At 44.2% G+C, this 25,287-nt stretch overlaps 2 protein-coding genes across 2 annotated transcripts; both read right to left on the bottom strand.

The window, feature by feature from the left end:
• Window positions 1-9,856: 9,856 nt before the first annotated feature.
• Window positions 9,857-12,540, bottom strand: LOC109902778 (proteasome subunit alpha type-7). Its single transcript, XM_020499414.2, has 7 exons — window positions 12,066-12,540; window positions 11,582-11,708; window positions 11,210-11,334; window positions 10,892-11,014; window positions 10,570-10,689; window positions 10,277-10,339; window positions 9,857-10,186 (listed from the first exon to the last, which is right to left on the bottom strand). Exons 1-7 carry the CDS (start codon window positions 12,165-12,167, stop codon window positions 10,091-10,093), a joined length of 756 nt encoding a protein of 251 aa, XP_020355003.1. The 5' UTR covers window positions 12,168-12,540; the 3' UTR covers window positions 9,857-10,090.
• Window positions 12,541-16,264: 3,724 nt separating this feature from the next.
• Window positions 16,265-23,506, bottom strand: rad54l (RAD54 like). The gene is made up of 18 exons (XM_020499413.2): window positions 23,332-23,506; window positions 22,837-22,923; window positions 22,626-22,736; window positions 22,428-22,488; window positions 22,152-22,287; window positions 21,866-21,935; window positions 21,421-21,709; window positions 21,116-21,240; window positions 20,690-20,840; window positions 20,387-20,513; window positions 19,859-19,933; window positions 19,418-19,551; window positions 19,097-19,207; window positions 18,559-18,682; window positions 18,377-18,455; window positions 18,112-18,291; window positions 17,681-17,844; window positions 16,265-17,524 (listed from the first exon to the last, which is right to left on the bottom strand). Exons 1-18 carry the CDS (start codon window positions 23,332-23,334, stop codon window positions 17,323-17,325), a joined length of 2,229 nt encoding a protein of 742 aa, XP_020355002.1. The 5' UTR covers window positions 23,335-23,506; the 3' UTR covers window positions 16,265-17,322.
• Window positions 23,507-25,287: the final 1,781 nt, after the last annotated feature.

The following is a 25,287-nucleotide window of genomic DNA, read 5'->3' on the forward strand; positions in this document are numbered from 1 at the left end:
GAGAAAACAACCTCAGTCTCTCCTCCCTCTTTATTACCAGTACCCTACCGCTGGCTCTGTCTCATCTAGCTACAGCCTCAGCCCCTACAACCCCCTCAGCCATCACACACAATCTGATTTACTAAATGAACAATTAGTCTAAGAAATAGCAGGCATTATAGAATTCCCAAACATTACTAATAAAAAGTATATATTAGGTTAGATGTGGTAAAACTTTTTGAAAATGCTCCACCACTGTGCTATAACTTTGAAGAGGAGAAAGAATCTAAAAAATGAAGCTCATTTTGCAGCTACCAGTAACAGCACAGAGCCTTAATGAGCTGATATGTGTGTGTTCTACTTGTCCTTCCCTGGGGACAGGCTTCCCTCAAACTGTTTGGAAATGACAGTCTGATTGAATAGTTAAAGCTGACGTGACGCAATTTCAAGTAAAGCAAGCGCACACACAATGACATAACACACAAACCTCTTTGGCCCGTTGTTTCAGTAGTTGCTGGTCTGGGTCATCGGTGTTACAGCGACTCTGTGAGGCAGAAAAGAAACAGACAGATGTTGACCGTCTGGAGGCAGCAGGGTTCTACAATGGTTCATCTAGACCAGACAACTTAAGTAATCATGAGCAGCCATGTCCTCAGCATACTATAATCATACAGTCAATATTTGTTTTTCATTCCAAGAACTTAATACACAGTAGCTAATATGAATAATGTAGCACCCATCACTCGCACTCATTCACCACAAAATGCTAAATACTCAAAATCATGTCTGAGTAGCTTCGTGACCCCTTGTCAAAACTGAAACCCTATTAGTCTGCAACATGTACCCTGGCGACGCGGAGCAGTGTCTCCCTCTCCTCGTCGTCTCTCCTCTGCTTCTCCAGACGTTCCAGCTCTTCCAGGAAGTGGAGCTGGGAACGCACATCACTGGTCTGAACGTGACTGTAGTCCTCCTACACAGAGAGACCATGAGGATTCTACAAGAGCTGTAGTACAAGTTGTGAAATGCTGTTACAGTTGTATGTGTATTATGAGGGCATCATACTGATAATAATGGTGTAGTGCAGGGTTTCTAAACTCCTGGAGAGCTTCTGGGTGTGCAGGACTTTACTCCGGCCCTTCACTAACATACCCGATTCACCTAATCACGGTCCAGCAGAGAGAAGTGCTTGATAAGTTGAATTTTCCAATCGGGTGTGTTACTGCTGGGCTGGAACAAAAGCCTGTACTCCAAGTAGCTCTCCAGAAGCAGAGTTGGAGACCCCTGTTGTATTGCTTGTGTATAATATAGTGATGCCAGGGTAGGGCTGTTGTAGTGTGTATAATATAGTGATGCCAGGGTAGGGCTGTTGTAGTGTGTATAATATAGTGATGCCAGGGTAGGACACCTTGAGGGCAATCTTGCGATGCTGTGCCACCACTGTGACTTTCTCCAGTAGGTCTCTGAGACGCTCCTGTGTGGCATGAGACACCAGACTGACCACGTCTGACCCCACCTCGGACACTCCAAACTTCTCACCTGAGAGAGAGAGCGATGGAGAGAGAAGGCGAGAGAGTCCGGGTGACCATTTGATTAATTGTTCAGCAGTCTTATGTCTTGGGGATAGAAGCTGTTAATGAGCCTTTTGGACCTAGACCTGGTGCTCCGGTCCCACATGCCGTGCGGTAGCAGAGAGAACAGTCTATGACTTGAGACTTCCTCTGACACCATCTAGTATCTAGGTCCTGTATGGCAGGAAGCTTGGCCTCAGTGATACACTGGGCCATACGCACTACCCTCTGTAACGCCTTACAGTCATATAAACCTTTAATTCGGAACATTTTGACATCGCCACTATGCCACACTAATTCCAGTCTCCTCATTTCTCCTACAATTCTGAAACACTGAGGCGACAGGGAGAGATTCATTGTTTTCTGTATCTGAGGTTAAGAAAGGTCCATTTCTAGTCAACATTGCTCCCTGCAGGTGACCAGAGGCATGACGCCTATCTAAAGCACAGAAGGAGTGCAGAAGTTGTACATCTTTACTGGGTACCAGTGTGGAGGATGTGTGTGAGCAGTAGAGGATTGTGGGAAAAGAGAGGGATTGTGGGTACCAGTGTGGAGGATGTGTGTGAGCAGTAGAGGATTGTGGGAAAAGAGAGGGATTGTGGGTACCAGTGTGGAGGATGTGTGTGAGCAGTAGAGGATTGTGGGAAAAGAGAGGGATTGTGGGTACCAGTGTGGAGGATGTGTGTGAGCAGTAGAGGATTGTGGGAAAAGAGAGGGATTGTGGGTACCAGTGTGGAGGATGTGTGTGAGCAGTAGAGGATTGTGGGAAAAGAGAGGGATTGTGGGTACCAGTGTGGAGGATGTGTGTGAGCAGTAGAGGATTGTGGGAAAAGAGAGGGATTGTGGGTACCAGTGTGGAGGATGTGTGTGAGCAGTAGAGGATTGTGGGAAAAGAGAGGGATTGTGGATACTGGTGTAGCGGATGCGTGTGAGCAGTAGAGGATTGTGGGAAAAGAGAGGGATTGTGGATACTGGTGTAGCGGATGCGTGTGAGCAGTAGAGGATTGTGGGAAAAGAGAGGGATTGTGGATACTGGTGTAGAGGATGTGTGAGAGTAGCAGCGAGGTGGATTGTGGGTAGAGAGAAGGATTGTGGGTACCAGTGTGGAGGATGTGTGAGAGTAGCAGCAAGGTGGATTGTGGGTAGAGAGAAGGATTGTGGGTACCAGTGTGGAGGATGTGTGTGAGCAGCGGGGCTGGGGACAGGAAGGGTTTGTCCTGACAGGATCGCTCCACAGAGCCCACGAGCATAGAGTTGGTTGCTAGGATACGAGCATTCTCCTCGCTCACGTTGACCCCAGCCATGGAGGCCACATCGTTGATGTCATCCTCCTCCCTGAGGTAAGCAAGTAAACAGAGTTAACAGAAAAAAATCTACCTCAGACAAACAAGATAACTCGGGTCTGGCTTAGAGTGAATTAGCGTTCAGTGAATAGCTATAAAATATTTGGACCCTCCATACATTCTGGTGCAGTACAACAGGCTCTGGTCACAAATGTATGTGTTACCTGAAAGAACCAACACTGTCCTTGAAGGCGTGTCTCTGGGCTGGAGGCGGCGGGACAAGGAAAGGAGTCCGCCTGACAACAGCACCTAGGGGAACAACAAGGAAGATGAGAACACAAAGTAGTGAGGAGAAAAAGGCCTTAGTCAGTTGACGTGTAAGGTGTGGTTGACCTGTGTTGTGGTGCTGTGTGTGTGTGAGACTGTCAGGCGAGTGTGGTTCTACCTGTGTTGTAGTGCTGTGTGTGTGTGTGTGTGGTTCTACCTGTGTTGCTGTGTGTGTGTGTGTGGTTCTACCTGTGTGTGTGTGTGTGTCTACCTGTGTTGTTCTACCTGTGTGTGTGTGTGTGTGTGTGTGTGTGTGTGTGTGTGTGTGTGTGTGTGTGTGTGTGTGTGTGTGTGTGTGTGTGTGAGAGAGACTGTCAGGTGAGTGTGGTTCTACCTGTGTTGTAGTACTGTCCTGACTGTATGACCATAGGTTTGGCCAGGCTCCTGTTCTGAACAGACAGGTATGTACGGGCCGGGGCGGGGTTTGTCACAGCAGGCTTATACACCACACCTCTAGGCCGCTGGATCACCTGTGGTGGGGCAAACACACCTCAGGCTGAGCCTCGAACACAATTACACAAACCATTCACAAACCAGACCATCTGGACATGTATATGATCTACTCAGGGATTGAAGAATAATGCTGAGTGTGATGCTCCTAAAACTCCAAACAAACACAACTACATCCACTCATACAGAGCTGTTCGTCACACTGTTAATTACTTAATCAACATTACAGGAAATCTGAATAAATATTGCCACAAGTTTTCCCTCTGAAGGTGAGAGAGCTGTGTGTGTCTGTCTGCAGAGGGAAGTCTGTCTGTGTGCAGAAGAGAACTGATGAGAATCCTCATTTTGGGAGCAGTAGCTGTAACCTAGTTAGTCCTGAGCCTAGGCTCTTAACGGAATTAGGCCTAACCTCAGGGCTCTGTGTGTTAAGAGAGAGAGAATGAAGACAAAGTGCAGAGAAGAACTTTGAGAAGTGAGCTGCCTGCTACACAACAGGGACTCTACATCTATATTACACTTTAACTGGATTACTATGTAAACCTCAGGTACCGGTACATTATACAGGGTTGGAGTCGCCAAGCCCAGAACTTTTGAATGGATATAGACCGGAGAATATAGGACCCTGACCTGGGATCATGCTTGGCGTTTGTGTGATAGGTATATGTGTGATCAGTAGGATAGGCATGATTGGCATTTGTGTTGAATAAAATTGATAACTTATATCCTGACGGAAACCTCTGCCTGATGCTTGGGTAATCATTGAGAGTCTGGCTTACTAGCTGGGTGGATTTGATTGACTGGCCACTAGCAGCGCTGAGGTGGGCAGGCCTAGAGTTGGTGGAGAGGAGGGTAGGGGTGCGGCCTGCAGTGGGGGCTGGGGCTTTGGAGGCCGGGGCCTTGGAGGTGGCTGGAGCCTGTGGCTTCGGTTGGTCAACCTCCTGGATGAAGAGCTGTGGGTTGGGGGTGAGCTGCCGCACAGCTGGGAGACTTTTCTGGAGGTATGGAGTTAGGAGTGAAGAGGAAAGAGAGAGTGAGTGAAGAACAGAGAGAATGAGAGGGAGGTGAATAAGGAAGAGAATGTCCTGTTTGTGTGTTGGTGTTTCTCTCTGATCACATCACCTTGAGAAAGGGTACCAGGTAGGGCTGGGGAGAAGACTTGAGCTCACGGTAGAGTTGGTCAGTGAACTCCTCAGGTTCAAGTCTCCCATCCTGGAGGAGAAAAGAGAGAGACAGGAAAAAGTGTGTATGAGAAAGCATTCGAATGTGTGATTATTTAAGTAGTGTGAGCATGTGAGTGTGCTTTTCCCTGGTTACCAACCCAGTTAAACCCCTATTAAATATCATATTTGTACATTCACACTTCACGATTAACAAACAGACCATATTACATTTTAAGTACACGATGCTGAGCTGTTATCCTATAAGTGTTTCAAATTTCCCTTCTATTTTTCTTTACTCTATAATCCTGGGCCACAGGTTTGACTCCCTCCTTAAACATTTTCTTCACAGGAAGGCCACGGCACACTTTACTTTCTCATTATTGGAAGGCATGGTTTATGTATTTTAGTCTTACTCTAAAATGTTACAGTATATCCTCCTGAGACCCAGTACGCCGTTTTTGGTCCGTATTTCTAAGCCCACCGAGTTAGGTCCTGTTGTACCTTAGAGGACATGTTGGGCTTTTCAATGAGATCACATTTGGGGTTGTCACCTTCATCCTTTTTTAGTTCTGCTTCTTCAAAATGTCTACCATCACAATTAGCACATTTTTTGGTAAATGTGTGGTTGTGTAATTATAATTGTGAGTTTGATATTCAAATAGTTTCTAATAGGTAAATACAGTGCATTTGGAAAGTACTCAGACACCTTCCCTTTTTCCACATTTTGTTACGTTAAAACCTTTTTCTAAAATGGATTAAATAAATGTTTTCCCTCATCAATCTACACACAATACCCCCATAATGACAAAGTGAAAACGTATATGTAAATTTTTTAATAAAATACCTTATTTACATAAGTATTCAGACCCTTTGTTATGAGACTAGAAATTGAGCTCAGGTGCATCCTGTTCCCATTGATCATCCTTGATATTTTTCTACCACTTGATTGGAGTCCACCTGTGGTAAATTCAATTGATTGGACATCATTTGGAAAGGCACATACCTGTCTATATAAAAAAGGTCCCACAATTGACAGTGCATGTCAGAGCAAACACCAAGCCAATTGTCCCTAGAGCTCCGAGACGGGATTGTGTCATGGCACAGATCTGGGGAAGGGTACCAAAACATTTCTGTAGCATTGAAGGTTGCCAAGAACACAGTTGCCGCCTCCATTCTTAAATCAAAGAAGTTTGGAACCACCAAGACTCTTCCCAGAGCTGGCCGCCCGGCCAAACTGAGCAATTGGGGGAGAAGGGCCTTGGTCAGGGAGGTGAGCAAGAACCTGAGTGCCACATATGAAAGAGCTTCAGAGTTCCTTTTGTAGAGATGGGAGAACCTTCCAGAAGGACAACCGTAACTGCAGTACTCTACCAATCAGGCATTTATGGTAGTGGTCGGACGGAAACCACTCCTCAGTAAAAGGCACGACATCCCGCTGGAGTTAGCCAAAAGGTACCTAAACAGGTGACTCAGACCATGAAAAACAAGATTCTCTGGTCTGATGAAACCAAGATGGAACTCAATGCTAAGCGTCACATCTGGAGGAAACCTGGCACCATCCCTACGGTGAAGCATGGTGGTGGCAGCATCATGCGGTGGGGATGTTTTTCAGCGGCAGGGACTGGGAGACTAGTCAGAATCGGAGCAAAGTACAGAGAGATCCTTGATGAAAACCTGCTCCAAAACCCTCAGGACCTCAGACTGGTTTGACGGTTCACCTTCCAACAGGACAATGACCCTAAGCACACAGTGCCCAAATTATTTAAGGACATAACATTCATTTTACCTTTACTTTCTGACATTTCAATTATTTTATAATACATTTTCCCAAAAGATTTGAGCATACACTACCTTTCAAAAGTTTACCACATTAACAATGTCTACACTGTATTTCTAATAAATTTGATGTTATTTTAAATGGACAAAAAAATGCTTTTCTTTCAAAAACAAGGACATTTCTAGTTGACGCCAAACTTTTGAATGGTAGTGCACATTATAGCTCGGTATTTGTATTATTTATTTTATTGTGTGTGTGTGTGTGTGTGTGTGTGTGTGTGTGTGTGTACCAGCAGGCTCTTGACGAGTTCTCTGACGTTCTTGGCCATGTCAGCAGAGTGGGTTCCACTAGAGGCCAGCTTGATCAGCGTCACTAGGAAGTTCTTACACTTCTTCACATTCTCCAGGACCTCCTGAACAGAGAGCATAATGGGAGATGTCAGAGGTCACACTGAGCAACAGAAAGACATACTAACCTTGGGTGTATCCAGGTAAGTGAAATGTGACAATAGAAATGCAATGAATAGAGCTGATAAAATTCCCCACCTACCCACCTACTTATTTTTTTTACACTATACATTTCTATTTGAACTTTCTGTAGCATTACACCCTAATGAACATGACCCAGAGATATGCTAAACAATAGCTTTAGCCAATCCCAGTCAGCGGTCTGACTCACAGGTGTGATGGTGGGGTGTGTGGCCCTGGGGGTGTTGGTGGGTTTGGTTGGGACGATGAGAGGACCAGGGCCAGGAGAACGGGTGACTGTGACAGGGGCCACTGGGCGGATCATCGGCCTGGGGATCTGGATCTGGCCTGCAGGAGGGGTCGGAGCAGCCCCTACGACCTGGAGTGAGGCAGAGAAAAACATGCATGCAGACAGAAAATGGTAACTGAAAAGTCATAGTAGTAATGTCCAATGTTATCCCACTAAATTAACCACTCTTTATCCACAAATCAAACCATACCTGTAGTTAAATAACACACTAAACCAGACCTTGACCATTGGTTGAGACCAGCGTACCTTAACCATGGGTGTACTCTGTGCTGTGGTCACAAGGGGGCTAGGAGGAGGAGGCACTCTGATCACACCTGGATTCTCAGCTTTTCTCACGACAGTCGCTGCAGACACCTTTAATGACATAACAGCTGAATCTGTATCCACAGTAAGGCGGAAATCCAGTGCACAGCCCTAACACACACACATTTACAGCCCTAACACACACACACACAGTTACAGCCCTAACACACACATTCATCTTCCAGGTAGGTACATAGTATGATAAGACCCCTGTCACAGGTTAACACACACACACAGACAGAGTTACAGCCCTAACACACAGTTACAGCCCTAATACACACATTCATCTTCCAGGTAGGTACATAGTATGATAAGACACCTGTCACAGGTTAACACACACACAGCCACCCCCCACACACACCTGTGTGGTTGGTGGCCTAGGGCTAGGAGAGGTCCCAGTGCCAGGAGTTCTGGCTGCGAGGCCCTGGGCTGCAGCCAAAGCTTGTTGGGACACCAGCATCAGTTGGCCACTGTCACTACGGATGAGCACCATGCCTGTCGACAGAACAGTGTCTATGTTAAAAAGTGCCCCTTAAGACGACCTCTACACACTTTGCCAGCTAATCTTTTATTGATTCATTGTGTCATCTCTCCTCCTCAAAATGCATTGGAGGAGAAGGTCCATGGGGGGGGGGACCTTGGAACTTCTCCAATAAGGTTTGAGAAGGAGATGAGTGGTTGTGAGGAATTGAGGAAAGATGAATCAAGATCCACTACCTCATTTGCACTTTTATCACTACTCCTACCTCCCTCCATTTTGCTTTCAATCAGTTCCAGGTGATGCCTGGTCAGGCACTCACCTGGCGGGATATGAAAGTTGGCTGGAAGCTGGACAGACGTGGTCTGTGGGGGTCTGATCGATGCAGCTGGTTGCTGAAAAGTTGTTGGTCTTGGTATGGCTATCACTGCAGCCTTCCCCGGTGCCTGGGTCGCGGTGGCAACTCGAGTCACCGCTGGTCCCAAAGGAGAGCTCATGGTCACCGTTGGAGAGCTCACTCTCGGTCCCGCAACCATTGGAGAAATGGGTCTCAGTCCCGTGGTTATCATGACCACCGTTGGAGGCAGGTTGCTCACGACTGACTTTATGGTTGTGGATGACGTGACCGGTTGAGTGCTCGCCTGGACAGGTGTGACAGTCACGGTTGCGGTAGTAGGTGCAACATGCATCACGGACAAGGGAAGCTGGGTGGCACTGGATCCATTATTTGCGTTCTGTGGCTGGGTTTGGGCAGGGTCGGGGTCTTTCGTCGTACCTTTCGAAATGAAGGCGGGTATTGCAGGGCAACTGGCAGAAGGTGTCGGGGCTTTGACTGTCGCTCCCACCTGCACAATAGTGTCCGAGATATTCGCGGTTCCACTGCCACTGTTTGCCGGGGAGGCACTTTTCTCTGCCTGATTTGGAGTTTCATTTGCGGAGTTTTCGGTGGTTGGCATGACTTTGAAATCTAAATTGAAACATACAATAACTTAGTTTGCAATAATATCTCTCAGATGACCTCACCATAGCAATCCTTTGGTAGTTGCTTTTTGTCGCTAGTTAGCGGGCAACTGACTAGCACCACCAATAAACAGCAAGTGGAACAGGTCTAGTGAATTGTTGGAAATGCCAGTCTAGGAATCACAGAAAAACAGCAGGTTTAACCTTAGTCGTGTTCATTCATCTTCAAACCCACGCGCCCAGCAAGTGACCATGAATTTGTAGCCATGTGGAGCGTGCATGCGGAATCTGCTCTGAAAGCGCGAGGGATTCTGTTATACTGTACTCTCATTGGCTGGTTTACGCGATGACGCATAAATATGAGCCACCTGCACGCGATACTGGTGTTTCCCGGAGAATAAATGCTGCCTGGAAGCCAAGCGTCCCCAAAGGTTGAACTATACTCAATTTCACTACATCAGTTCTGGAAATACTGTGTACACCCATTATTTGCACACAAAAGTTAGGCTACAGCACATTTACATTTGAGTAATTTAAGATGCTCTTATCCAGAGCAATTAGGGCTAAGTGCCTTGCTTTCGGTTACTGGCCCAATACAAAACTAAATTGCCCAATGCAGTACTATTTGCAATCATCCATAATGAAAATTTGCATCTCTTGGTTCTATTCTATTTCCTATGTAAGCAAATAAGAATGCACTGCACTCACATCTCATTATCCCATCAGGTCAACAATGCCCAAGAGTAACAGTTATTTTACAACATGGTAATGATACCCCTTTGAGCAGTCAAAAATAAAATCACAATCTTTATTATTCAAGGTTCAATTTATAAAAGCATTACTTGAGTCCAATGCTTCAGTTCAGGGTCAGAATAATGTGATAACAACAGTAGTAGCCACACTACAGAACAAAATATATAAAATGGAGACGAGTCTGTGTCTAGGATAAAGGGGGTGTTTGTGTTCACCCTTATTGAAGCCTATCCTCACACAAACTGAAAACAGGTAATGTGACAGACTAGTTTGATTTATGTCGATTTTTTCGGCTTCTTTTTCTCTGCCTCCTCCTCTTTCTCCTTCTCGATTTCAGCCACAAGGGTTTCAATTTCTTTAGACTCCAAAAGCTGATAAAGATGTACAAAACAGGGAATTAGTAATGATTTCAAATGATAATTAATTGTTCAGTTAACTGCTTTTAGTGTTTGTGTGTGTACCTTCAGTGGCTGATTCCTCCTGATCACTGCCAGCTCAATGTTCTTTCCTCCTGACTGAACAACCTGTAAAGCATAGGGTCAGGAGGTAAGCATGTTCATTACCATCAACACCCATTAGTGACTTAGTTGCCCAATTCACATTATAGGGTCAACATGAACCATATTGTTCCCGGCTCAGATATTTTCATTTCCAGAAACTATGGTAGATGGGTAATCAGGCCAGCCTAGTACAGCTTGCCTTGTTGGCCTTCTAGTGTGAATCAAGCAAATATTAGTGCCTTATGTTAGCCTACCTCCAGCAGGGCTTTGATGGCCAGCTTTATAGCCTCGTTGTCAGTAGCGATGGCCTCGTCTGTGTAGTTCTTCTCCAGAAACTCCCGGACAGTCTTTGCACTGCGACCGATAGAATTGGCCTGCAGGGGAGAAGGACAAGAGAGAGGTTACACATAGAAAATGGAACACTAAGAATAAACCACACCCCCAAAGTGAAAAATTCACCAAACAGATTGGATAATGCCAGCATTAGTGTGCGGGCCTTTGTGTTGTTTTCTACCCATTTAGCAGGATAGCAGATTGTGATCTACTATACATAAGAGAGAGGACAGTGTTACACACCTTCCAGGCATGATATGTTCCAGATGGGTCCGTTTGGTAGAGTCGTGGGGTTCCATCGTTGTCAAAGCCCACGATCAGAGCAGAGATACCGAAGGGTCTGCGTCCATTACTCTGTGTGTAGCGCTGAAGGGGGGGATAAAGAGAGACTCACACACTTACTCAATGGGTTTGACTGTGTGAGAGACTGCCTGGATCATGTTCATTAGGCACCCAATGGAAGAAAACTGAATGAAACCAGGATGACTACCACTACCAAGAAACATTCATTTCTATGGCAGTGAAGCATGTTCATACCAGTGTGTTTTGCATGCAGTCTACCTGTTTGAGTGTGGCAATGTGGCGTGTGATATACTCCACAGTAACAGGGTCCTCTACAGTAAGCCGGTGGCTCTGACACTCCACCCTGGCTCTGTTGATAACGATACGAGCATCGGCCGTCAGACCTGGAAGGACAGAAGAGAGGGACAATGTCTGAGTCACAACATTCTACATTTCAGGCCTTTTACTCAAAACTGACACAAAATACCTGCTTTTCGACTAACAAAACCAGTTCTGCATCTGAAATCAAATCAAAGTTTATTGAAAACCAGTGAGAACTACAGCAAGGCTCAATAAAAACTAGCTAACTAGGCGAATCAGACTGATAACAGGTGGTTAGGACTGGGTGTGTGAGTAAATGGATGGTCTTACCTGCAAATGCCATACAGACATGATCATCAAGTGCACATATTTTGCGTACAGTCCTCTCCTCTTGGAGTTTAGCTACAGACTTTTTCTCAACACCCAAAACGACAATGTCTTTCCCTCTGATGCCCACCTGCACAAAATAACAATGATTAGTCAGTATATTACCATGTTCTGAAATGCGCATTGCAACTGCAATAAAGACAACGTTGAACAAAACCTGTTTGCTAGCTAGCTGGGCTAGTTGGAGGGTTAGCAATTACATGCAAGTCATGCTGTCCCCGCTGAATGTGTATCTCGTTGTTAGCAAGTTAGCTATATCGAATAATCATCTTATCTAGCTAATTCAGCTATCAATTGTAAGCTCAAATTCACAAAGCAAATGAAGTAACGTTATGACAAATGCAAGAGAGTGAAAAGTAACTAAAGATAACGTTAGCCTTGCTAAATTGGCTAGCTAGCTAACTTAGCTAGTAGTAATAACACTCACCGCAGTAGAGCCTTTTTTCACAGCCTCTTGTGCATATTCCACTTGAAACAGGTGTCCATCGGGGGAAAATACTGTTATAGCTCTATCATATCTAGCGGCCATCTCTAACCAATAAGAAAAGTTAAAATACGAAGAAGTATTCACTTGTTAGCCAAATAAACCGCTGAGGATTTTGACTGGTACAAATCTGCGCATGCGGTTCAAGCTACACACCGGCGGTTGGACAGAAAGGACTAACCGGACGTCCACAAAACATCAATTTGAAGAAGAGATATTTTACAATTAAATGGCAAACTAGTTAGCTATTTTGAGGTATTTCAGTGGTGAAATTAATCGAACCCATGTGTTTGATATCATTCCACTACTCTGCTCCAGCCATTACCACGAGCCTGTCCTTGCCAAGGACTAGACACCTTTTTTTCAATTTTCTCCTAAAATGACATACCCAAATCGAACTGCCTGTAGCTCATGACCTGAAGCCAGGATATGTATATTCTTGATACCGTTTGAAAGGAAACACTTTGAAGTTTGTGGAGATGTGAAATTAATGTAGGAGAATAACACATTAGACCTGGTTAAAGATAATACAAACAAACAAAAATGTTTATTTTTTTTGTTCCATCATCTTGCTAGAGAAAGCAAGAGAAAAGCCATACATTGAGAAAGGATTATAGGTGTAATCTAGGTGTTGTCCACAAGATGACAGCAGTGTGTGCAAAGGTTCAGACCAATCCAGTGAAGAATTACATCATTACACAATAGCTTGTATCAAGTCTGCCAGGAGTTCGCCAAAATGTTCCCGAATTGGTCACTTTTCCATTTAATAAGGTGCTACCAACCTATGCTTGAAGAAGATATGCCTCAACTGTCAGTCATCACATGATGTACTGGACAAGAAAGCTTTTTATTTTTTTTAAACTTTATTTAACTCTTGGTAAGTGTCTCTCAGCTATTTTAGCTAATTGTGGTGTGTTTGTAAATGCATTTAAAATACATGAATTGGCTAGTACCCAACCCTAATTAGTCAATTAATTGTACTTGGTCCAGTGAAGAAATTCAGATTTACTGAGCCTCAGTGACTATCCCTTAAGAGGATACAATTCTAAAAGTCTAAATATCTTAATGAACAATTTGTTATTATTATAAAGTATGTGGACACCTGCTCGTCAAACATCTCATTCCAAAATCATAGGAATTAATATGGAGTTGGTCCCCCTTTTCTGCTATAACAGCCTCCTCTTCTGGGAAGGCTTTCTACTAGATGTTGGAATATTGTCACGGGGACTTGCTTCCATTCAGCCACAAGAACATTAGTGAGGTCGGGCACTGATGTGCGATTTGACCTGGCTCGCAGCCGAACATCCCAAAGGTGTTAATGGGGTTGAGGTCAGGGCTCTGTGCAGGCCAGTCAAGTTCTTCCACACCGATCTCAACAAACCATTTCTGTATGGACCTCGCTTTGTGCACGGGGGCATCGTCATCCTGAAACAGGAAAAAGCGCCTTCCCCAAACTGTTGCCACAAAGTTGGAAGCACAGAATCATCTGATGTCATTGTATGCTGTAGCGTTACAATTTCCCCTTCACTCGAACCATGAAAAACAGCCCCAGACCATTATTCCTCCTTCACCAAACTTTACAGTTGGCACTATGCATTCGGGCAGGTAGCGTTCTCCTGGCATCCACTAATCCCAGATTCGTCCGTCAGACTGCCAGATTCATCACTCCAGAGAGGAGTGCCACTGCACCGAGCTTTACACAACTCCAGCCGACACTTGACATTGCGTATGGTGGTCTTTGGCTTTTGTGCGGCTGCTTGGCCATGGAAACCCATTTCATAAAGCTACCGACGAACAGTCCTTGTGCTGACGTTGCTTCCAGAGGCAGTTTGGAACTCTCGCGCTTCAGCGATCCCGTTCTGTGAGCTCGTGTGTCCTACCACTTTGTGGCTGAGCTGCTGTTGCTCCTAGACATCTCCACTTCACAATAACAGCACTTACAGTTGACCAGGGCAGCTCTAGCAGGGCATACATTTGACGAACTGACTTGTTGGAAAGGTGGCATTCAATTACTGTGCCAAGTTGAAAGTCAGTGTTTGTCTATGGAGATTGCATGGTTGAAATAGTAGAACGCACTAATTTTAACCTTTATTTAACTAGGCAAGTCAGTTAAGAACAAATTCTTATTTTCAATGACGGCCTAGGAACAGTGGGTTAACTGCCTGTTCAGAGGCAGAACGACAGCTTGTCAGGTAGGGGGGTTTGAACTTGCAACCTTCCAGTTACTAGTCCAACGCTCTAACCACTAGGCTACCCTGCCTAGTGGGGTTGTCTACATACTTTTGGCCATGTAGTGTATATTATGTTTTTTAAATTATTTTATTACAGCTGGCACCAAATGTTATAATGTCCTCTTAACCCCTCAGGTCATTCCATGGAGATGCACTCTGTAGCAGAGTTCCACAAAGTCCCAATGAGAAGCATCCCCCGGCCCACACCACTCAGGTGACTGATAACCTAGCATTTCAGTATAGATTCCCAGACCCAGATTAAGCCTAGTCCTGGATTAACATTTACTTTCAATGGATAATCTAAATTTAGTATGATTATATGTGTATATATAAATAAACTCATCAAAAAAAGAAACGCCCCTTTTTCAGGACCCTGTCTTTCAAAGATATCTTCAATGTAAAGTGTTTAAACACTGTTTCTCATGCATGTTCAATGAACCATAAACAGTTAATGAACATGCACCTGTGGAATGGTCGGTAAGACACTAACAGTTTACAGACAGTAGGCAATTAAGGTCACAGTTATGAAAACTTAGTAGAAAGGCCTCTTTGTGTCCTGACTCTGAAAAACACCAAAAGATGCCCAGGGTCCCTCCCTGCTCATCTGTGTGAACATGCCTTAGGCATGCTGCAAAGAGGCATGAGGACTGCAGATGTGGCCAGGGCAATGAATTGCAATGTCCGTACTGTGAGATGCCTAAGACAGCGCTACAGGGAGACAGGGCGGACAGCAGATCGTCCTCGCAGTGGCAGACCACGTGTAACACCTGCACAGGATCGGTACATCCGAACATCACACCTGCGGGACAGGTACAGGATGGCAACAACTGCACGAGTTACAACAGGAACGCACAATCCCTTCATCAGTGCTCAGACTGTCCGCAAAGCCTGAGAGAGGCTGAACTGAGGGCTTGTAGGCCTGTTGTAAGGCAGGTCCTCACCAGACATCACCGGCAACAACGTCACCTATGGGCACAAACCCACCGATGCTGGACCAGACAGGACTGGCAAAAAGTGCTCTTCACTGACAAGTTGTGGTTTTGTCTCACCAGGGATGATGGTCGGATTCGCGTTTATCGTCGAAGGAATGAGCGTTACACTGAGGGCTTGTACTCTGGAACGGGATTGATTTGGAGGTGGAGGGTCCGTCATGGTCTGGGGAGGTGTGTCACAGCATCATCGAACTGAGCTTGTTGTCATTGCAGGCAATCTCAGCGCTGTGCGTTACAGGGAAGACATCCTCCTCCTTCATGTGTTACCCTACTTGCAGGCTCATCCTAACATGACCCTCCAGCATGACAATGCCATCAGCCATACTGCTCTTTCTGTGCATGATTTCCTGCAAGACAGGAATTTCAGTGTTCTGCCATGCCCAGCAAAGAGCCCGGATCAGAGCACGTCTGGGACCTGTTGGATCGGAGGCTGAGGGCTAGGGCCATTCCCCCCAGAAATGTCAGAGAACTTGCAGGTGCCTTGGTGGAAGAATGGGGTAACATCTCACAGCAAGAACTGGCAAATCTGGTGCAGTCCATGAGGAGATGCACTGCAGTACTTAATGCAGCTGGTGGCCACACCAGATACTGTTACTTTTGATTTTGACCTCCCCTTTGTTCAGGGACATATTATTCAATTTCTTTTAGTCACATGTCTGTGGAACTTGTTCAGTTTGCCTCAGTTGTTGAATCTTATGTTCATACAAATATCTACACATTAAGTTTGCTGATATATATATTAATGTGCCCATGAGTTTCTAGTACAGAGACCACATGGTTCAAGAGAAAATAGCCCAATTAATGGGGGATGGGGAAGCATCTAATCATCAATGGCATTATTTTCAGTTAACTCTGCAACTCTTCCCACTGATTTTCTTCACAACTGCCGCCAGTTAGACTCCAAAACATTGGCAAGAAATACTGTAAATATAGAAATATATATTTCATGCTGAAACCCTCATATTAAACACCAATGGTTTATATTTAGGGTAATGTTTTACAACTGTCACTCTATAAAATATTTTACATGTGGTAAGGCCACACAAAGGGCCAGAGGTTATTATGCACCTGTACAAGTCTTAAATACGCAAAAGTGCCACTAGCTGTCTTGATGGAGGATTCTACATAATCTAATCTAACATTCTGGTAGTTCACTGGTAAACTGGAAATACATCCAGTAGTATACCCTTCCTTTACAACCCTAGTCAAGACTGTTGCATGCCTAAAGCCAAAAAAAACTAATAATAAGTGGCCTTATTTGGCATTTCAAATTGTGAAATAATAATGAACTTTATCCTAATTGTGTGAAAAATAACAAAAATGCACCATTTCCTTTATATTGTTCAGCTCACCAATGTTTGTTTGTTACCCTTTACTCAGCATCTATTTTTAATGCAGCATCTGCAGCCCTTAAATAATTGTTTTGTTAATGTCTTGTTTGTTGAATTGTGAACACTTGTCCTGGTTCAATAAATCCTGACATTAGTGAAATTGTCAGTTCTTTACAAAACAAAAAGTATACGATTTAACAGAAAACAATAACATTTACACTGTGGGTACAACCCAAAAGACTGTAAAGAGAGATGTGTGGACAATTGCAGGTAGGATTGTCTTTCATAAGAAGAAAATGGTCTTCAATATGGTTATTACTCTGTTACACACCCTTATAAAGAGTATGGGGGAATTCAGCCGTGAAGCCATCACGATAAGTAGTATTCCCATCATAAGATAGCATGTCTGTTTTCCTAGGGTCCGTGCAATCCTGGGTCCTTGGGACATCCCTACCACATTGAAATTTAAAAGGGGTAGCGGTTTAGGGTACGGACATCCCAAGGATTCCAGACAGCACAGACAGTTTTTTCCTGGGCCCTCTTGTCCAGTAACGTTGCTCCTATGTGCTGGTTGGCCGCCCTTGGTTCAGGGCTAGGTCCTCTCGTCAAATACCATGACTCCTGGTTGTCTCAGACCGCCTGTCTGTCACACGACCCCTCTCTGGTCCTCGTGGGAGCGCTGGTGGAAGACAAAGGAGATGGCAGCGTCCCAGGAGGCCTGCAGTATGGGGTCTCTCAGGCCCCTCTTGTCAGAGCAGTGTTGCCACTGGGACAGGTCACAGGTACAATCAGAGTCCTCAGGAGGGGGCCGCACCTGTCGCCCATTCACACAGCGCCGACAGCGGAACCTGGCAGGGGCACAGGAGACAGAATAGCTGACATTAGTGAACTCTTCCAAAGAGGGAGGATGTAACGACATCCAAGAATTGACCGCAACCATCTTTAAATTACTGCCAATGGGCTGCTGCGAACTGTATTTGTACCGGTCGTGTGTGTGTGTGTACCTGTCATGCGTGTCACTGGTGGTCTCCTCATTGAGATGAAAGAGTTCTCGTAGCTCCCCCAGAGAGAAGTGTCTCTCCACATCCTGCTCTTCGTCCACCACACAGCTGCTCAGAGCCTTCTTATGGGCCTGCCTCTGAAGGATCTTCTCCTCAATTGTCCCTGTCTGCAGGAACACACATTCACACAGAGCAACTGTCAGTCATACACATTCCTCGGGAATGGAGCATGGTGGTATTTGCAATTGAACTATCAAAATGGTGTTTTAAGTCAAAACACCATTTTGATAGTTCAATTGCAAATACCACCATGCTCCATTCCCGAGGCGAGTCTCCCCTCCCTCCCCAAGCACTTGGAAAAGCGATATAAATCAAATGAATGAATTGACACCACTTTTCAGTATGATCCTCTAGTCATTCTCTGTTCTACTCACTGAAAGCAGTCTGTAGATGTAGCAGGTCTTTTTCTGTCCGTCTCTCCAGACTCGAGCCATGGCCTGCTCGTCATTGGCTGGGTTCCAGTCAGGGTCAAACATCACCAGGCGATTAGCACCAATCAGATTCAGGCCACACCCCCCAGCTTTGCTGCTCAGCATAAATATGAACTCTGGGCTCTGAGTGAGAGAGATGTCATGTAAATACTTGTGATCAAACAAACACTTATAGCAAGATGCCATTTACAACATGTTCACTACCTACAGATGGGCTGTTGAACCTCTCCACTATCTTTGCTCTCTTCTTGATGGACATTGTGCCATCAAGCCGAACGTAGAGGTATCTGATCAAAAGAAGAAAGTGGTTTCTTTCCATTCTCAAAGTTCATTTTCAAGAATAACTGAAAACAATGGATGTGACAGCTCCTGTGTTAGTTCCTTTCTTACCTTCGAGTTCGACAGAGCTTCTCAAAGAGGTCCAGTGTTTGTGTGTAGTTGGAGACCAACACCACTTTGTCACTGGTGGTGCTTCTGGTCATGGCCAGGATATAGTCCAGAACCAGCATTTTACCTGGAGGAAAGATCAACGTCATTATAGATCCCATATTAACAATGGAGTGATTATAATTCATTATAAAATCAGGTGGTTCAAGCCCTGAATGCTGATTGGCTGAAAGCTGTGGTGTATCAGACTGTATACCATTGGTATGACACTTTTTTTGTTTGTAACCAGTTTATAATAGCAATAAGCCACCTCTGGGGTATGTTTTATATGGCCAATGTACCATGGCTAAGGGTTGTGTCCAAGCACTCCGCGTTACATTGTGCATAAGAACAGCCCTTAGCTGTGGAATATTAGCCATATACCACACTCCTCAGGCCTTATTGCTTATTTATAAGGGGATAATGTAATGAATTATATCTGCGAGTTCTAAAAGTGTTACCTGTCCCTAATCCTTCCAAAATGGAAATATGGTGTTCTTACCAGAAAGCTGTGGCTCCACAGCCTTGGTGGAGTATCCTGTAGGGAAGAGATTCAGGGCCCCATCGAAGCCCTCATCTCGCTCCACACACTTATCATAGATGAGAGCCGGGTCTGGGAGGCAAAGGAGAAATAAGTCACAATACAACAGACCAACAAACACTGACGCAAAACCAAACAGCTAACAAATGGATATCCACACACACACAACAACAAAAACAAGTTGTGTCAGGACAGAAATGTACATGGGAGGACTTCACTAATAATACAATAAAGACAATACATATAAGAAAGCACCAGTTGATTTGTCGTTTGGACACTTACGGTTACAGAGCTTCTTGAGAGAGGTGATGGAGGACAGAGAGGAGACACTGATCTTGCCCTGCTGCTGCAGTGTCTGTAAGGGCTTAGCCTGCCTCAGGAACAGTTTATACAGCTCTGACTGGAGGGGGGTCAGCCTGAAGAGAACACGCAAATATTAAGCTGTGAACAATACAGGCTTTTAAATCTTTCCACTAAATGAGAGTGCCTTGATTACTTCTGGAAGTTTGGTTGCACAAAGACTTTTTTGGTATTGGTTTACTATCCAACATCAACTTATTTTTATAGTATACATTTGCAATTAGTTGAACCACGACACCATTATTTGTGACACTAAACACACCTGTTAATTACCATCAGAAATACCATTATCAGTGGTCAGTTGCAATCAATACATATAATAAAATCTTAAAATGTAAAAATACATGAAAATGGAAGAGTGACCTGCAACAGACGACCTGCTCGATCTTAACAGGAAGATACTTTGAGAGGATGTCTGAGGTTCTCCGAATCAAGCATCTAAAACCACCAAGGAGAGAAAAATATTAAGTATAGGGCTGTGACGATACCAGTATCACAGAAGTTTTTCCATGGTAAAAATGAAAACACGAAGCAGACCAAACTCTCTGGCCCTTTAAAAACCTACTGTATGTCAAATATAGTGTGCTATAGAAAATAAATCAAATGAGAGTCTGGATGACAACATAAGGATTTTGGTTTTCCTAAAGTTTCATGTTTTGCTTCCTTGCCACGATACTAACGAGTATCACGAACTGGTATTGTCCCGGACATATTAAGTAGTTATGTTTTGCCTGACTAAAGCGACCGACTTGCTCACTGTGTACCATGTGGTTCTGCGCTTCAGCCAAGCTAAGATATATTAGGCAGATAGTCTGAAAATACACATGACCATAAAGATGTCCATTGTGTTGTAGGTAAACTATTAAGTCTTCAGCAAAGTGTGAGGTTTACCCATTGACAATGCTGATCAGCTCCTTGAGTTTCTCCTCTCCAGACTGCCTGTCTTTGTCGCTGGCGTCTGCATCACGACCCTTCAGGATGGGGAGCTCAAAACGCTTCTTAAACTCCTGGGCTGTTCCTGAGAAGGGAAAGAAAAACCACAGGAGGACAGTTAGAAGGCAGAGAAGGGGAGATCTAACCGACCTCATTTAACATGTCTCTCCGTCTATTCAGAAAAGCATATATACCTTAGAAATTTTCACATCAACTTTTTATAGAATTTTGTCCATTTGCCTCCATGTAGTGTCAGCTTACCCAGGATGCCAGCGTTGACAAAGTGCACCAGACTGAAGTATTCCAGCAGGTCATTCTGAATGGGAGTGCCTGAGATAAGCACCCTCCTCTGGGCACTCATAGCATTCAGAGCCTGGTACGTCTGGTTGTCCGAGTTCTTCAGCCGATGACCCTACAGGGTGCACAAGGAACAAGGTGCTATTGGCATAACCACGTTAAATCAAATCTGGAAATGAACACAATATATTACAACTATTACTACTTGTATATGGTCCATTTGAGGATAACATCAATCCAAAACCTAAGCAGAAGCCTAAGAACCAGGACATGTGTTCATAAAACATAGAGTAGGAGTGCTGATCTAGGATCGGTAATTAATAAGTGGGGACCTGATCCTAGATCAGCACCACATTGTGAATATTGGCCTACATCTCCTCGTCACGGTACCTCATCACAGATGATAAGTCCCACTTTTCCTTTGTGTAGAACTTCAGCATGAAGCCGGAACGTCTCGTATGAAATTATCAGGATTGGAGTAGGAACCCTCAAGCCATGCTGGGTCATGAAGTTCACTGTCAAGCACATAAAATGTTAACATTGAACAGGGTTTACGTTATTCTTATTTATTTAGCCTGAATAGTCCACTAAGTAACAATTGTCACCGTTTCCCAAGGGAGTCCTGGGAACAACCGTGCCACTGCTAAAAGTATTGCCACAACAGGAATAATGCTTAATGGTCAAAACAAACCTACCTAGTTTTTTGTCTATCTCCTCCTTGGATCCACCATCGATGGCCACCGGTGTGATGCGTCCACCCAGCCACTTTCCCACCTCATTGTACCAGTTACGAACCAAACTGGAGGGTGAAACAACAATGGCCTTGTCTATCTCAGGCTTGGCATCAGGACTCTGGCGCAGCAGGGTCCACATTAGGGCAATACACTGCAGGGTTTTCCCCAGCCCCATCTCATCAGCCATGATGCAGCCATACGAGTCGGCAATACGTCTCCCGGTCACACAGTCCCACAGGAATTTCACTCCCTGACAGAATACAACAAAATCTGGTTATTAGAAACAAATGTATACACAAATACAATTAAGTGTGCTCTGGGCCCTGGTCAAAACTAGTGCACTATATAGGGAAAAAAGTGCCATTTGGGACACAGAAAAGTATCAAGATTTACAAAGAGACTGTACCTCTCTCTGATGGGGTCTGAGGACCTTTCCAAGGACTGGATCCACGACAACATGTACAGGCAGTTTATCTCTGCACACAGAGAGACATATTAATAAACTTCTACTACAACATGTCATTTTGTGCAAAGTTATCACCAAAAGTCTGATCTTTATAACGATCTGAGACAGTAGCTGAGCTATTGACTTCCCATCACAATGTTTTTCCTAATCTCTCCCTACCATAATTGTGCTACGGACTTCACGTCAACATTTTCTAATCCCTCCCTAAATATTGAGATTAACTCACTTCTCTGCTTTTATCAGCTCATGAGCGCTCAGCACTGGAGGCTCATAGAGGACCAGTGCACCGTTTTCAAATGGGTCGTGAAGAGACTTCCTTACCCCCGCACGCTTCAGTCCTAGTGCTCTTATCCCCAGAGAGCCTATAGAACAAACACAATACCATTGTAATAGATAGATCCATTACTTAGCATAATATACTGAGACTGTTCCTAAAGATAGTCATATAGAGATATGTGGAGAAGACCTAGGGTAGCAACATTGATTTGACATATTTACTTACCTGTGTAATTGGGGATGGGGATTTTAAAAGGTTTTGAGAGAATACTTCTAATTAAGGCTTCCTGTAAAGACAATACATCCATGAACAAAGTACTTCACAATAATTGGCATGTCTATAGCAGCATTATACGGATTGTTTGTGTAAGCACATGCCACACACTTGTCAAATTCATTTATGCGTCAAAATGACCATACTCACATGTGCATTGCTGTCCACACATACAGGCTGGTTGGTCAACTGTGACAAAGGCTTTCTGAAGGGAGAGATATAGCTTTCTCTGCTTTCATTTCCTCCCTTCCTTATTTTGGTCTGAAACAACATGTGTTATCCGATCTGCTTGACAGTGAAATATAAGTAGGACATCATAGTCAAAACGGATGAGTATCTAATCAACCCAAACATAACTTACATCTTCTTCTGGATTCCAATCCTCATCCTCGGACGAATCTCCTCCATGCTTCCTTTTGGCAACCTGGCTTGGTGCTAGGCTTCTCCTCTGTCATGACATAATACACATTTGAGTAGACCATTTAATGTCACAAATCATTTTCTCTCTGCTCCTCCTTATGTCAAAATAAATGTTCCCCCACAAGCCTCATGCATATATATGGCGCACATGTAGGATTTTTGTTGTTGACATGAGGTGAAGTAGAGACAAAAGGGATTTGTCAGGTGAGGAAATAGAGAACCATTCAGAAAACCAGTCTGTTCGCAGCTTGGATTTTTGTGGATATGGTGTCTCAAATTCCGCGCTGCATAAGGACCAACCACCAAGGAAACGGGTAGAGTGAGATCAAATTGAATTGTATTCAACATTCTGGCTATGCACTGCGCTAACTAGCTAACGTTAGCGAGCTAGCAACTGCTGCTTCGACAACAAGCGTATTAGCAACGAACTACTTACCATTTTCCTCGTCTCTGGTGATCAATGGGGTGGTTAGGATATGTTAACTGCTGTAGATGAATAGTTAAGTTGACAAAATATACATGACAGTTGCTACAACAATTGATTAGCTAGCTAGCTAGACTCCCATGTTTCTCCGTGGTTTGTTTACGTCTGTTAAATATCCCGCGCGCAGGTTGCACAATCATATGGCGACCGTTAAGGCTCAAAAAATAATTCTCGTTTTGGAAATACAGTGTGGGAAAAAGCTCATAGGCCATCATTGCCCACCAGGGGACCTACTGAGACAAGCTATGCAGCACTCAGTTGACAACACATTACACATGTGAGATTATAATGTTGAATGGCAGTTTTATTCAGTAGTTATATCAGTATCCATTTTTTTTCATGATTAAAAGCATGTGTCTAGCTGTGTCTTCTTTATGTTATGTTGTTGACATCTGCTCATAGACCACAATTCACAGAGCTGGGAAACCCTAACAAATACTGAATTCACCTTTTACCAGTGTTGCAGTAATTTAACTATATTGTGCAGTAGCTTGGTGGTATTTGAACTAAATTCAAATCTAGGTAGTGTTTTCAGTAGTTTTAATAACTTTTTTTGCCATGTAGTGGTCAGCTAACTACTGTAACTACACAACTTTTTTCTGAAAAGAAAATACAGGTGAAGTAGGCAACCTTTTCCTTTTTTTGCATAAGACCTGCATAAATCTCACTTGAAACATGTTTTTGGGTGTTTAATAGGCTAAATTACACACTATGTTAACGTATGACCCAAACGTGATCTGCCCTTGCAATTTGCAGTCATTGACAATTTTTCACTAAATAGTTTGGATGTAGTGAACTACTTTTTCAGAGCAACTTTACTTAAGTAAATAATATGTTTCTTAAGGGTAGCTGTAGTGTAGCTTAACTTCTTCCAGTGTGAAGTGATTGGTAGCTTGATAAACTATATTTTCAGAGTAGCTTCCCCAACACTGTCTTTTACTGAATTGATTGCTAGGTAAAGATTATGCTACTTCAAGTGTGAAAAGCTTAAATATCTTTATCATCACCGTTCATCTCTGTGTTTGGGCATCTGTATCACACCTGTGTTAACATGGAGTTAATGTTCCTACAGCCAGTGCAGATCTCCCATTCACATGTCTGATAAGAAACATAAGAGTTTCCATAAACTCTGCAAGGTTTCCCTTATCCCTTGTAAACCAGGATCAGGGAACATGGGGGCAGGGCAGAGCTGGGTGTGGTAAGGTGAGGTGAGGTCTAGGTAACCACTGACCTGGCCGGCTGCCACGGTGTGTGCATCCCAAATGGCACTCCATTCTCTATTTAGTGCTCTACTTTTGACCAGGGTCCATGGGGATCTGGTCAAAAGTAGTGCACTATGTAGGGAATGGGGTTCCATATGGGATACAAGTTGAGGGTTTCCCAATCAGCTTCTGTTTTATTGTGGTCTGTCTTTCTCTCATGCAAGGCTATATGGGACGTGGGCAGGTGAAAGAACAGGTGATAAGATCCAGGGTCAGGTTCCTATTTTAGACACCTGAGTCATTATCATTATCTCTGACTGAGTCTAGACTGAACTAGGCTGATCTGCAACATCACTGACTGAGTCTAGACTAAACTAGGCTAATCTGCAGCATCACTGACTGAACTAGGCTGATCTGCAGCATCACTGACTGAGTCTAGACTAAACTAGGCTAATCTGCAGCATCACTGACTGAATCTAGACTGAACTAGGCTAATCTGCAGCATCACTGACTGAGTCTAGATTAAACTAGGCTAGTCTGCAGCATCACTGACTGAGTCTAAACTAAACTAGGCTAGTCTGCAGCATCACTGACTGAGTCAGGACTGAACTAGGCTAGTCTGCAGCATCACTGACTGAGTCTAAACTAGGCTAGTCTGCAGCATCACTGACTGAGTCTAGATTAAACTAGGCTAATCTGCAACATC

The sequence above is a fragment of the Oncorhynchus kisutch genome, linkage group LG13 (genome assembly GCF_002021735.2).
Source record: "Oncorhynchus kisutch isolate 150728-3 linkage group LG13, Okis_V2, whole genome shotgun sequence".
Lineage (NCBI taxonomy): Eukaryota > Metazoa > Chordata > Actinopteri > Salmoniformes > Salmonidae > Oncorhynchus > Oncorhynchus kisutch.